Consider the following 14,279-nt stretch of genomic DNA (forward strand, 5'->3'; position numbering starts at 1 on the left):
CCTTGCGACGGACTTTCCAACTCAACTAACTTCTTGTTTCAGGGAACACCATTTTTACTTAAGAGATTGACTGGTGGACAAAAATATACTTATTTGGACTTAGGTATATGGCAGATATTTCCTTGAAAAATGAACAAGGTGAATCTGCCATTTGAGGAAAACTGCTAAGTTTTAGGAAACCTGCGTCTATGACCGTGAGCTTGACAGCTTCCCAGCACTTGAAAATGTCTGTTTTGTAAGACCGGTGGGGCATTCACCAATGTGATCTTTAATGCTGTGAAGTCCTGCTGGTGGTGGGGGTGGGTAAGAGCGCTGGGGAGACCAATGGACTTTAAAGAAAGGGCTGTCTCCAGACACCATCACAACGAGAAACTCGCTCATGTAAGTTCAAATCCCCATCACAGTTCATCGTTAAGAACCTATCACTTGTGGTTTGGTGCAGTATCAACTGAGACTATATGTAGTGACCAGAAAGACGACTAAAACCCTCCTTCCTCTTCCAGCTCCGGGTCTGTGTGAAGCTGAATTCTCCACATTGACTTCAACCAAAACAGCATATTCCAACAGGTTAAACACAGAAGCGGAGTGGGAATCTTGCCGTCTTTTACTACATTAAAGATGTTATGACATTACAGACATTAAAGAGATCTGCAAATCTGTAAAGCAACACCACTCTTCTTGCTCCTTTTTGAGTTATGTTTCACAAAAATACATTATTTACGTTACCATGTAATGGGCTTATATTTTTTAAAGGACTTGGTTTTACCGTCCAACACCGGTTAACATTGAGAGCTAAAGCCTGTGTAAATCGAAGCTCTCTGGGGGCCTCACTAGTTTTGAAGGGTGTGAAGACAAGCTCTCAAACAAGCTCTGTTTGAGAACCATTGCTCTGAGTGGCCATCTCGTCCCCACATGGAACTGCTAGGTCAAGTGCAGGGTGAGAAGTTCTCACAGAGGCTTGGGGAGCGGCAGGATGGTGCCAGGGTAGGCAGGGAGTCTGCAGGTGAGGTTAGCAAAGGCTTGAAGAAGGAGTGGGTCCTGCTCCTGCTAGGTGTTAAAGATAAGATGTTTCCACTAAAGGATGGGAAGCAGAACGATGGGCGGGGGCAGCACAGGCCCTGGGAGGGCTCTGGAGGTTTAAAGATTGGAGGGGAGGCCTGAGGGAAGGTACAAGTAAATACTCACGGTCTTTCTGGTGCCCTTCTTCATCCAGATAGATGTTAGTTTTCATGTTCCAGATAAACTGGTGCGCCAGAAGCTGGGATTTGGATGCCGCCCACAGAATATACTCTCGCACGTAGCCCATCTATAGGAGAGCAAGGTCACCATCAGAGCAGGCTGGACACCTCTCTGCCGAGAGAGACTAACCCAGTGTGGGAGTGGACTCCCAGCACTTGCAGACCTAGCAAGAAGTGAGTCCCAGTGGTTTCCGGCTGTGTGAGGAAGCTTGCCTGGGGATGTGTGAGCCCAGTGCAGGGGTTAGGCCAAGTTCCAGCTTGCTAGCTGGCTGGTGGGGCAGGTGGGGCAGGTGGGGCCCCAGGCGGTGAGGTCTGCAAAACAGGAAGGAGCCAGCTTTTATTTCCTCTGTGCTTCCCCCTGGACTCTAAGAACTGTAACTCTCCAACCAGCATCTGCTGTTGTCAAGCAATAGGAATGAGTAGGCTGGGTACTAAAACTCAGCTATAAACTGGTTGTCTGGAACAATGTTCCACAGTGATAGGCAGGTTCCAGAAAATTCTAACACACAGACACTTCTTCATGAGTTGATACACCACAGCCACTATCCTAAGGACTCTCCTCTTTCTCCTTCTTAGTCATGTTCTCCTACTTCTAACTCCAGCTTTAACTGCGCTGTCCTAAAGTTAAAAATGAAGGGCTGGCTTTTCTGGAAGACTTCTGAAAGAATGGCCTCTCCCCTGACCAGTAGTTTGTGGCCCCTGCATCTGGTAAAGTATTCTCTGGACAGATGTCCTTAACATGGCTAGCTGGGCTTACTAAGCAGGTCAGATTTCAAATAATTCCTCGCTATGGGTTTCCCAGTGTGACTCTAGCACAGGTAGAGAGCGGTTGCTGGGATGGAGCACAGGCAGTGTGGGTTCAGGGTTGTGGTCAGCCCTGTGTTGGGGATGTTTCTGTGCCAGGCCCCAGGCTAGGCAACTCACGTACAGGTGTGCTGTACATGATGAGCTGAATTGTGCCCCCCAACCCACAATTCATGAGTTGAAGTCACATACATATGCCTCAGTGTGATGGTGTCTGGAGACAGGCCTTTAAAAAGCTGATTAATGGGGCACCTGGGTGGCTCAGTGGGTTAAGCCTCTGCATTCTGCTCAGGTCACGATCTCAGGGTCCTGGGATTGAGCCCCGCATAGGGCTCTCTGCTCAGCGGGGAGCCTGCTTCTCCCTCTCTCTCTGCCTGCCTCTCTGTCTACTTATGATTTCTCTGCCAAATAAATAAATCTTAAAAAAAAAAAAGCTGATTGTGTGCCTAGTCCAATGTGGGGTCCTTATAATAAGAGGAGATTAGGACACTGACACACAGAGGGAAGACCACATGAGGACACAGGGACATGGCAGCCATCGGTAAGCCCAGGAGAGGAGCCTCAAAAGAAACCAACCCCATGGGCACCTTGATCTCCAACTTCCAGCCTCCAGAATTGTCAGAAATACATTTAAGCCCCCGCTCTGTGGTTCTCTGCTATGGCAGCCCGAGCACACTAATACATATGTCATCTTGTCTCACCCTCCTTGCTTCCCACTGAAGAGACAAGGGAGCTGGATTCAGGGCCAGAGGAAGCGGCTGGCAATACTTCTAGAGCCCACCCACCCGGCATAGCAAGACAGGGCCTCGGGGTGAGGCGGGGTGAGGTGGGCCTCCTGGCCATGAGCACCAGCCACAGCCTCCGGTGTGTGTTAAGAGCTCTGGGACCAGGTCAGAGCCTGGCGGCTCTGCTCCCCAGGCCCCATCCCTGTTGCTGAGGGCTCCCTCCCCATCAACCAGCACAGCTTGCAGAGGGAGGGACAGTACATGCAGGCACAGTCTTACCTTGTCATACCTAAGGGCCTGCACAATCTGGGGGATGTAGAACAGGATGGCGTCCTGTAAAGGAGGAGGACAAGCGATCATGACCTCCAGGAAGGGAAAATAATTCCTTACCTCCAGGACAGTGAAAACAAAGGCAACACAGATGGCTGTCCCAGGGCCCCACTCCAACCTGGAATGGCTCTGCTGTCACTCAGCCAATGGGACACCTTGCTGGAGGTGTCTTGCTGGCGATCACAGAGACTGAGAACCAGGGAAAGAACCAGAGGACAGCAAGGAAAATGGCGATGGCTTGAAACACAGGATGGATGAGAAAAAGCAAAAGGAACGAGGCTCCCGTATCTTTAAGGACAGGGGTTATGGCCCATGTGTGTTCACTGCTGGGGGCCTATGCAGAGACAAGGGCTGAGGTTACAGCAGTCTCATGTATTGGGGCCTCCGCAAGTCAGCTACCAAACCCCTGTCACTATGGCTGTCACATGGGATCCCCAGCCTTCCCAGCAGTCCACAGCTGGGCGATCTGCCCACGCAGCCACAACTGGCACCAAACTCAAGTCAACTTCCCAACATACCTGAGTCAACTAAATCTTTCTTCTGTGACTGCCTGAACAGAAACGGGATTGAAGCATGCTTAAGATGGATCAACGTTTCATCAGGCCCATATCAAGTTTCAGATAAAGCCCGTCCTTCCTGTCTCCACCTCAACACGGCCTGTGGTTCCACCAAGGCTGACTCAGGTAGGACGGGAGCTCACCGGTGGGAAGGACCGCAGGACTTTCACCCCGTACTGCGCAGTGAGAGGGTGTGGCGGGTACATGCTGGAGAAGTAGGAGAGGCCTGTGGGCGGGTCCGCAGGCGCCCAGCACAGCACGTGGCTGAGCTCAGGTGCATCGGCATCGATGGTGTGCCAGGTGACCAGGAACTGGGAAGGAAGCAGGGAGATGGTATGGCACAGGCAGTCCCTGGGGCCCCTCTGGAAACACCCAGTCCCATCCTGTTATATCAGGGGCAGCCCCGAGGTGATGATGATAAAGCATTTACAACAATGTGGGGAAATGTTCTGATACATGATGCAAAGTAGCATAATTCTAACTTGGGTGAAGTACAGTCAATATTTTTCTACTGCAAGCATAATAAATGCCTCACTCGAGAAATGGAAAACACTGGAAATTAGAAAAGTTATTAGCCCACCGAGGTTGCCAGGTTTGTCACATTTCTAGTTTCCAGGCATTTGGGAGGCATTTGTTTGGTTTGGTTTGAGGATTTTATTCACTTGACAGAGAGACACAGCAAGAGAGGGAACACAGGCAGGGGGAGCAGCAGGCAGAGGCAGAGGGAGAAGCAGATTCCCCATTGAGCAGAGAGCCCAATGTGGGACTTGGACCCGGGACCCTGAGATCATGACCTGAGCCAAAGGCAGCTGCTTAACGACTGAGCCACCCCGGCACCCCTGGGGGCATTTGTTTTTGTGCAGTTTGAGCCCACGTGCGTCACTACCTTGATAGCTTCGGGGACATCACTAACGGCTCCTGGGTCCAACCGAACGAGACGGGTCACCTCGTTGCCGATGGCTTCTGTGTTCTTAAACCTATGGCACACGCAGGGTATGGGTAGAGGGGCCTCTCCCACCTCCCCAGAAGAGAGGGAGGTAGAGGGAGACCTGAACTGGAGGGATACAGATTAGTGCCAAGTGACACTGAAACACGATGCTACTGACATATTGGTAACTCTGACCGTGAGTGTTTACAATGAGCAGCACTATGACTGGCTACAACGTGAATGACAGAATGATCTCCAACAGGAATTATCCTACACTCCCCAAAGGACATCCCCCCTTTCTGAAGTCCTTGCCTTCAGAACACACCCTTGCCTTGGTGCCGAAGCAGACCATCTATGGAGTGGCAGCCCATGGGCCGGAAGGTAGGTCAGCAGAGGGGAGGATGGGTACATTTTCAGGGGGTGCCGCCTCAGGCTAACACGAGGTAGACTTTCCACGAACACTATCAGGCTGCGGTCCTGATGCAGAGGACGGTAAATAGGCAAGTGTGGGCTCATGGGGAAGAAATGTCCACCCCTGCATGTGGGGTGGATGCACTTCTGGCGGAGGTAACAGGGTCCTGGGAGACCCCTCTTGGCTACCACTGGTCTAAGAGCTCTGAGTGTGGAGAGCAATGAGGGGAGAGTTCACAGGACACTTGGCTGCTGGCCACCCAATTTGAGAAGCCTGTCACTGAAAGGCCTGTGGGAACAAACCAAAGGCTCCCCAGGCTGGCCACCCTGGAGCGACAGCCTCCATGTGCTCCTATCCTCTTCAGATACGAGACTGGGGCTACAAATGTGCTCTGACGTCTCGTGCCTGGGCTCCGGGTACTGGGGCACTCCAGGCAGGCATCTGTGTTGTGTAACCACTGCACAGAAACACTGGGTCAACATCTGGGGCAGAGGAATAGGCCTCTAATATCACTTCCCTGACTCTCCTTGGCAGTGACCACATCATATTCCTCCCCACTCAGGTGTCCTTTTACCGTGCTTCTGGCAAGGCCCTCATGAGGCAGGTGAGACCGTGGCCTACCTGGCTGGCAGCTGCACGGCCAGGTAAGGGGAGATGCTCCAGGCGAGGTTAACATTGTCCTTCCACTGCTTCTCACTCAGGCTGATGTACTTGGACCTCCAGTTGGCCACACTGTTCTCTCCGGCCTGGTCCAGCTCCAATTCCGGGGCTGACAGTGGATTGTACCATGTGATGAGACGCTCAATCTCGGTGGCCTGGTGAGATGAGACATCAGTGTGCCTTCTGTGTGCACTCACATGCCACTCTGCTCCCGTTCCTGGTGCTGTGGCCATAGCACAGGGGTCACCTTACCAGCAGGGACAGCAGTAGCGTCCTTCGCTTCATGTAGTACTTGTGCAGCTGGGAGCCCCGGTTGGTTTTCTTAGACATGCCTGGGCAGGGAGAGAGAAGGCCCAAGTGCATGTCTGTGAGTACACTGGCCCATCCTTCACTTCTAGAACCCCAGAGGAAGCTGCCTTTCAGTGCTCCGCTCACAGTCTGAACTGCCAGGATATGACTTGGACTAGCAAACCTTCAACCGACCTGACTTCTTGGAGATGGTCGACATGCCACTGGACAGGGGGTAGGTATTGATCCAGCCTTGAGTGGCCTGCTGCCGAGAGCCGACCGCTATGTCCAGATTGCTCCGGGTGTCTTGGTTATCTGTAGGGAAACACATTGTTGCTTCCAGAATGAGGTGTCTGGATTTTCACCACAGATAAGGGGGTCAGTGCAAGAGCAAGGAGGGAGAGACATGGTGTTGATGGATCTGCAGAATAAGTGTTTTGTTTTTGTTTTTGTTTTTTTGGTAATGTAAGCTCTACATTCAAGGTGAGGCTTGAACTCACCACCCTGAGATCAAGAGGCACAGGCACACTCTACTGCTTGAGCCAGCCAGGTACCCTGGGGAAGTTTTTTGCACTGTTCTACAGAGAAAGCTTACTAAAATATATTCTATTCTTCCTAGCCTTTTTCTTTTTCTTTTTAAATTTATTTATTTGACACAGAGAGAGAGAGAGAGATCAAAATTAGGCAGATAGGCAGGCCGGGGTGGGGGGGGACCAGGTTCCCTGCTGAGCAGAGAGCCTGATGTGGGGCTCAATCCCAGGACCCTGGGATCATGACCTGAGCTGAAGGCAGAGGCTTTAACCCACTGAGCCACCCAGGCGCTCCTTCTTCTTCTTCTTTTTTAAAAAAGATTTTATTTATTTATTTGAGAAAGAGTGTGTGTGGATGCCGGTGTGGGAGAGGGGCAGAAGAGGCAGAATCTCAAGCAGAATCCCCATTCAGCGTGGAGCCTGGCATGAGGCTTGATCCCACAACCCTGCCTAGGCTGAAATCAAGAGTCTGATGCTTAAACAACTGAGCCACCCAGGCGCCCCACTCCTAGCTTTTAAAATAGAAAAAAGAAAATGTGGGTGGCAATCCTGATCAATTACAAACAGCTCTCTCATGGCCATCGTGACGCCGCCCATCAGCACTGCAGTGAGTCAGGCCCTACAGGCAGGCAAGGAGCGCTGCCGGCCCTGCTCTCTGTGGAGCCAGGACACAGCCTCAGAAAATCTTATTTGCCTTTCCTTTTCCTGTAGTCAGGTTGTTGGCTGGGGGTCTGCCTGCAGAAACTATGCATGCTCCTCTGAGAAACAGAATGTTTCTTTGTGGTTTGCTGCTTGCTTACACTGTAGCACCTTTTCTTTAACCCTGTCGGCTCCTGGCTCCTATTTATCCTCGGAGACTCGGCTCACATGTCACCTCTTCCAGAAAGGAAAGAAAACTCTCCCTGGCTCCCCAACTCCAGGGAGGGGGGCAAGGGCCTGTCCTTGAGGGGTGCTCCCACAATCTCATGTTGACATCACCAACCAGGTGACAGCAGACAGTGCCCTACTCATCTTGGCACCTGGGCCTTACCCCAGGATGGGCTGTCAGATAGGCTGTGAAGGCTGGTGAACTGGCTGGGGCTGGGGGACATTATGTCATGTGGCCTCTGCTCAGGGCCTCCTGTGCTCATTCATGTTTGTCAGCTGAGGCTGGAGGACCCGTGGTGGACAGGCAGGCTTTGGGTCTCGTGAGCGTGCAGCAGGGCCATGTCCAGGACTTGGCGGGACCCTCACTGTTCCGACTGGGCTCCTGCAGGGCTGCCCACCTCACACCACTGTCCCATGCCTTGGTCCCACCACCCAGGAGCAGCTGCCCAGCTGAGGACAAGGCTTACCTGGGGGAACAAGCTGGCTGGCAGTCAGGTACTTCTTGTCTGAGAACATGGCTGTCCAAAATTTAATCATTATGCTTATGTCTTCACGCAACCTCTTTTCTCCTTGAGTAGGGAACTTTGGGGGGCAACTTCAAACAACCACAAGAAGACAAGAGTTAAGTGCCTAGACTTTGGGACTAGAAGCCATGCATATTATAAAAGCACATGAGAGGTGACATGAGTGGTCTCTGAATGACAAAAGGTGAGCCCAGAACTAGTCATCAGCAACAACGGTCTCATTCATTCTCATGGAAAAAAGAGTAATGATTTTCTGAGTCCTCTCATGACCACCTCTGCCACTAACCCCAGTGCTGTCGACAGCCCTCGGCGGAATGGTGTCCTTGTGGAGCATCGTGCAGCTGCAGCTGTCTCTAGACAACACAATCTACGCACTCGCAAAGCAAACCTTTGTGCAATTACCATTCATAGGAACTGGAAAGTTAAATGGATGCGATTAATCTCTTCAGTCAACTGAATTGGAGGGAAACGTGCGTACACTGTGTAGGGAGGCTAGTTCTAACTGAGTACACACGTGGAAACACAGCACAAGGCTGAGCATTTTCCAACCCAGGGAGGCCAGAGTGAATGGATCAGGCCACACTGTTTTATGCCATGACTTCTGGGGATGTGGGACACCTGCGAGCAGCACAGCTGGGGGAGTACCTGAAGTAGTCAAAGGCGGTTGAGTAGATCTTCTCTCGAAGCACGTTGCGAATGGTTGCATTTGGGACCACGTCGGCGTGCAGGAGGGCCAGCCCAAGAGTCAGCAGTCTGCGAGAGAACACCGGGACCCAGTCAGAGCACGCTGCCCAGGGACACCTGCATCGTCTCTGGCTCCTGTACCAACCATGTGGACCTTGGGCTCGGGGCACGTCTCTGGATGACAGAGCTCTTGGAGGCCAGGACTGTGGCCCCAGCCAGGTGACTGCCACTCCTCAGGTTTATTGGACCAGAAATGTCTTAGGAAAGGTTGTTTTATTGTTTTGTTTTGTTTTTAGCTGTTGTTTTTTAAACCTTTATTCTAACTGGGGGTAAACGGACAATTTGTGTTCATCTGCCTTGGCCAGAGCACGTATCGCACACCACCTGCCAACTACCTTCTGAGCGCAGTCACCTCTAGGGCTACAAAGGTGGAACATTTAATTCAAGCTAAAAGAAAAAGACATTTACCAAGCATCTGGTTTCTGCCAGACCAGGGCTACTCGATGGGCATCTACAGATGGTGTTGGTCTGTGACAAGGTACTATAGAAACTGAGAGGGGATCCTGCTCATTTCTACAGCAATTTCACATTGCTATAGGGGTCCAGTGTGAAGCCTTTTCTAGTAATTTATTCTCATGCCTTTTATAAAGGTACAGGTCTGTGATGGACTAGAAATGAAGGGAAAAGAGTACTAGCCCTTCCCCACAGCGGTCTGAGAAGCACCATCCCAGGGGTGCCTGGGAGCTGCAGGAACATAATTCTGGAGCTCAGGGGAGTAGAAAGAGCTGGTGCTGGCAGTGGGCGGAAGGAAGGGGTACGGGCAGGAGCAGCATACCCTGAAAGGGGGGCCGCTCAGTCTCCTTACAACTGACCACCCAGGCACTTTCAGGCCTTCCCCATGCCAGATTCACCCAGCCTGCTGTGACCGTAGCACCAGGCCTGAGCCTCCCTATTAGGTTACATATCCCCCAAAAGGGAGTATCTCCTGGTGTGGTTGGTATTTTGCATGGGACTTGGCAAAAGTCGACTTGGTGTAGTCAGCATGATCAGAAGTTTTATGTGAACATCTCTGAGGGGTAAAGAGACCAGCCCAAAGTCACTGCCAGCCCCCCAGTCTGAGCTTGTCACACCTGAGCTCCACTACACCACCTGCTGTTTTCCACTCACCACTGTGACACCAGAATCCTTTCACTACCATCTATCCCCAGCCAATTTAGAAAGGCTGCCCAACATTTGGGTGCCCCAGGTTCCTGAATGAGCCATTTCCTGAACACTCCCCCGCTATGGACAGCCCATTGGCTGACTTCCTCAGCCCTGGGCATGGCCGGCCAGATCATTCCATTCAGATCCCCTCTCCAAAGGCCTTGCATATACTAGGGCTTGATTGATTTCTGATAAAAACAAAACAAAACAAAATAAACCAGACCAAGCTTGGGAACCTCCCACACAGACTGCCTCCCATACCAGCAGCTCTACCTCCCCCCACCCCAACCCTGCCACCACCATGAGAGGAGAGCCCCTCACTTGAAGCGAGGACCGATGGCTGCCACGTGCCGGTTCATGCTCCCCTTGGCCCCACCGATGTTCAGGGACATGGAGCGTTGTAGCAGGCTGGAGAAGATCTCCACTTGGTCTGAGCTGCAGTACTTGGCGATCTCGAACCGCTGCACCAGGAACTGAGTGGGAAGGAGAACGTGTTGCTCTGCTGGAGCCTGGCCTGCCCGCCCGTGGAGCCAGCACGGAGCCAGCATGGAGCCAGCATGGCCAGCTAAGGTGGAGCTCTGGGCCAACAGAAGGGCAGGTGGGGATCTTAGGGGAAGCACGATGTTCCAGCAAGGGGCTGGGGACGAGTCTGGAAGAGCCATCCCCTCAGCCCCAGGTATGGCAGTCTTAAACCTGGAGTTCCACGTTTACTGGCCCACTGGCTCGGGGGCATCCCTGACCTCACAGCTATAGTGGGAAAAAGATGGAGAAGCACTTACGTCAATCCAAATGTAGTGAGGGGTCACTTCGGGGGCACAGGGTTTGGGCTGACTGGCTTCTGATGCTGCTAGGGGGTCTGCTTCCTTTATCTCCGCGGAAAACAGGCCAAACTTCTGCTCCACTGTCATCTGCCAGGCCCCTGCCATCTCCCGCATAAACTGCAAGTATGCAATGAAGGTTAGTGGCTCTGCGAAGCTGAGGACTATGTAAAGGAACATAAAAGGAATACATGCTCAGGGCACCTGGGTGACTCAGTCGGTTAAGCTCAGTTAAGTCTCTTGATTTCAGCTTTCAGCTCAGGTCAGGATCTCAGGGTCCTGGGATTGAGCTACACACTGGGCTCTCTGCTCAGCAGGGAGCCTGCTTCCCTCTCTTTCTGCCTGCCTCTCTGCCCACTTGTGAACACACTCTCTCTGTCAAATAAATAAATAAATAAATAAATCTTAAAAGGAAAAAAAAAAAGACTCTTGATTTTGGCTCAGGTCATATCTCAGGGCTGAGACTGAGTCCTGCGTCAAACTCTGTGTTGGGGGTGGAGTCTGCTTAAGATTCCCTCTCTCCTCTCTTCTGCCCTTTCCCACCCCTTAAAAAAAAAAAAAAAGAATACACACTTAACAAACAAAACTTAGAAAACCAAGGAAAGCATGAACAAAAAAGTAAAGATCACTTATGACCTAATATCCCAGCCGTTTTCTACCAAAAAGTCCATTCTTGAACTATCACTAGGCCAGGTGCTGGCTTCCTGCTTTGTGGTGTGGTCCCAGCATGCCTGGGAAGGGCCTAGTGCTGGGTGGGCCCTCAACAGACTCTGCCAAGCAGCCTGGCTGAATCTTTCTGACAACCCTGAAGCACCATGGTTGCAGAGGTGAGGCTGCCTGCTCACGGCCTCTAATCTGGCAAAGGCAGGGCTGGATTTTGGCTCTGGAGCCCAGGTCCTTTTCTCCACTCAACATAGACCCTCCAGGCTCTGGGAATGGAGCAGTGAATGACACAAACAGCCACCCAGTCTACAAGGGAGGGCCACAGATGGCAAGGGAAGTGAGATCTAGATATCAGACATTGATCAAAGCTAAGGGGAAACAGAGTCATGAGGGGGCTTAGAAGAATGAATGGACGTATGTGCATGACATTCTAGACATGGTGGGCAGGGGATAGTGGAGACAAGCCATGGAGGAGATGTAGGAGTGAGGCATGCAGCTTTTTGGCTGCCTGAAAAGAGCATTGCCAAGTGAGGGTACAGCCTAAAGCAGGAACATGCCTGGAGGGCAGGGGCAGCAGGGACCCCAGCGTGCATGAAGCAAGGTAGACAAGGGACAGAGGGGGGAAAGCTGGGATGGCAGAGAGGCTTGTAGGCCATAGAAACAAGTGTGCCTTCTACTTTGAGTGACCATGGGCAGCACTGACAGGTCTGGGGCACAGAAAGGACCTAATGTGACCCATATTTTACTGATGCACTTTGTGTATGTGTGGAGAAGGCAGAGAGGGCCCATGTGGAAGCAGCGTCTGCCTCCCTAGTCCAGGGGAGATGAAGGAGATTGGGGCCAGGGGCAGCAGTCGGGATGCTGGCAAGTGGCCAGCTTCTGGATATACTTTAAAGGTAGAAGGAAAAGTCCGATAGGATTTGCTGAGGATCATTTGTGAGAAGTGCAAAAAGGGGAATCAGGATTTTGTCTGAGCAGAGGGAAGGACTATGTTGGCATCCATGGAGATTTGGAGGCAGATGGGTGGAGGTCAGTGTGGGGCTAGTTCCTTTGATTTGGGTCATGAATTTGAGCACCACACCAAAGAGATCACAGGTCTTTTCCATCTTAGTGGCATACAGGCCCCAGAATCTCACAAAGCGGGTTTTCAAGGTGGGATGAACCCAACAAACTCATAACTCTATCTCTCTGGGGATGCAGAAGCATCAGGATGCCATCAGCAATTGTCTCTAAAGTTGGAGTTATGAAGGGTTTTTGGTTTTTTTCATTCTACTCTTATCTTTCAACTTCTCTGTAAAGAACATACATGGTTTTTATAACAGAAAAAATTAAAAACCAGAAGCCAACAATATGAAAGACACAAAAACAAAAGTCAAAATTCTCCCCAAGATGTTGCTGGGCCTGGACAAGAGGTCCTTACACAGGCAGGGTCAGGGAGTGCGAGGACACAGATGACCTTCAGTCCCAAGTGAACGGCAAGAACAGTCTGGACAAAATTTAAAAAAAAGGCTTATCTGTTGGACTGCTGAGTGTTAGATGAGAAAGCCATAAAGAACTGATTTAAAGAGACTTTACATAAGAAGCAACAAGCTCTAGCAGCTCATGGGCCAGTGTTGGGTCTGGACACAAGTGGGTGGCCAAGGCCTGCCAAAGGCCGAAAGACCTGAAGCCAGCAGAGCTACTGCTGATGGCAGGGGCAGGGGAAATAGATTGGAGTCTGAAAGACCCCAGACAAAACATCAGTTTGTTTGGCATAAAAATCCTCCCATGATCCCTTTTCTAATTTTGATGGGGGAGAAAAAAGGGAAGTGAAGGTGAGGTGAAAAGTAGGAAGAGTCCATCCTTCTTGCCAAGACTGATCCCTCAGGGGTAGGGATTGTGATCTTTATTTTAGTCACCCAACAAAAGAAAGACCTATTTCCTAGGAAAGTGAAATAGCAGTGCTCCTCAGTCTCCACCGCTTTTCTTTCTTTTAAATAATTTATTTGACAGAGATCACAAGCAGGCAACAGAGGCCCCAGAGAGAGAGAGAGAGAGAGAGAGAGAGAGAGAAGCAGGCTCCCTGCTGAGCAGAGAGCCCGATGTGGGGCTCGATCCCAGGACCCTGGGACCATGACCTCAGAGGCTTTAGCCCACTGAGCCACCCAGGCGCCCCTCCACTGCTTTTCTATGCACAAAGTCTACAACACAATGAAAACATTTGAAACACTAAAGAAAAAAGAAATCAACAGAAACAGACGCACAGATGACCCTGATACTAGAACATATCAGATAAGGATTATAAAATAAATATTGTAAATATGACCAAATAGTTCTAGGTAAAGATGGAAAAACTGGATGAAGATACAGAGAATCTCAGCAGAGGTTAAAAAAAGAAAGTGAACTAAAGCAGAGAATTTACTCCAGCAGAGCTGAACTATAGGCAATGCTGAGGGAATTTCTTTGGGCTGAAGAGAACAACTGAATCTGAGTCCACAGAAACACCTGAGGAGTGTGAGAAATGGGAAATATCTGGATAAATGTGTAAGGCTCTTAAAAAAGTCCTTTTCTTAACTTCTTTGAAAGGCTTTTGACTTTAATTAATTCTTTAATTAATTAATCAATTAATTTGACAGAGAGGGAGAGAGAGAACACAAGTAGGCAGAGAGGCAGGCAGAGGGGGAGGGGGAAGCAAGCTCCCCACTGATCAGAGAGCCTGACGCAGGGCTTGAACCCAGGACCCTGAGATCATGACCTGAGCCGAAGGTGGAAGTTCAACCCACTGAGCCACCCAGGCACCCCTTATTTTATCTTTTTAAAGACCCTGTTTATTCATTTGATAGAGACAGACACAGAGAGAGAAGGAACATAAGCAGGCAGAGTTAGAGAGGGAGACGCAGGCTTCCTGCTGAGCAGAGAGCCCGATGTGGGACTCAATCCCAGCACCCGGGGACCATGACCTGAGCCAAAGGCAGACGCTCAATAACTGAGTCACCCAGGTGCCCTTTAGTTTTATTTTTAAAGATTTTATTTATTTGAGAGAGAGAGAGAGAGAGAGAATGAGTGGGA

General features: G+C 50.8%; 1 protein-coding gene across 1 annotated transcript in view; it reads right to left on the minus strand.

Annotated features, from left to right (window-relative positions):
- PI4KA (phosphatidylinositol 4-kinase alpha) overlaps positions 1–14,279 on the minus strand; it is a 116,938-nt gene that overhangs the window by 8,339 nt on the left and 94,320 nt on the right. Inside the window, exons 33-43 of the mRNA XM_059409011.1 lie at positions 10,530–10,688; positions 10,072–10,223; positions 8,509–8,616; positions 7,807–7,934; positions 6,138–6,257; positions 5,907–5,986; positions 5,616–5,809; positions 4,541–4,631; positions 3,798–3,965; positions 3,047–3,100; positions 1,186–1,306 (exon numbers count right to left, since the gene is read on the minus strand). Coding sequence (XP_059264994.1) covers positions 1,186–1,306; positions 3,047–3,100; positions 3,798–3,965; positions 4,541–4,631; positions 5,616–5,809; positions 5,907–5,986; positions 6,138–6,257; positions 7,807–7,934; positions 8,509–8,616; positions 10,072–10,223; positions 10,530–10,688 — 1,375 coding nt within the window. The remainder of the gene's footprint in view (positions 1–1,185; positions 1,307–3,046; positions 3,101–3,797; positions 3,966–4,540; positions 4,632–5,615; positions 5,810–5,906; positions 5,987–6,137; positions 6,258–7,806; positions 7,935–8,508; positions 8,617–10,071; positions 10,224–10,529; positions 10,689–14,279) is intronic.

Source organism: Mustela nigripes, chromosome 8 (genome assembly GCF_022355385.1).
Source record: "Mustela nigripes isolate SB6536 chromosome 8, MUSNIG.SB6536, whole genome shotgun sequence".
Taxonomy (NCBI): Eukaryota; Metazoa; Chordata; class Mammalia; order Carnivora; family Mustelidae; genus Mustela; species Mustela nigripes.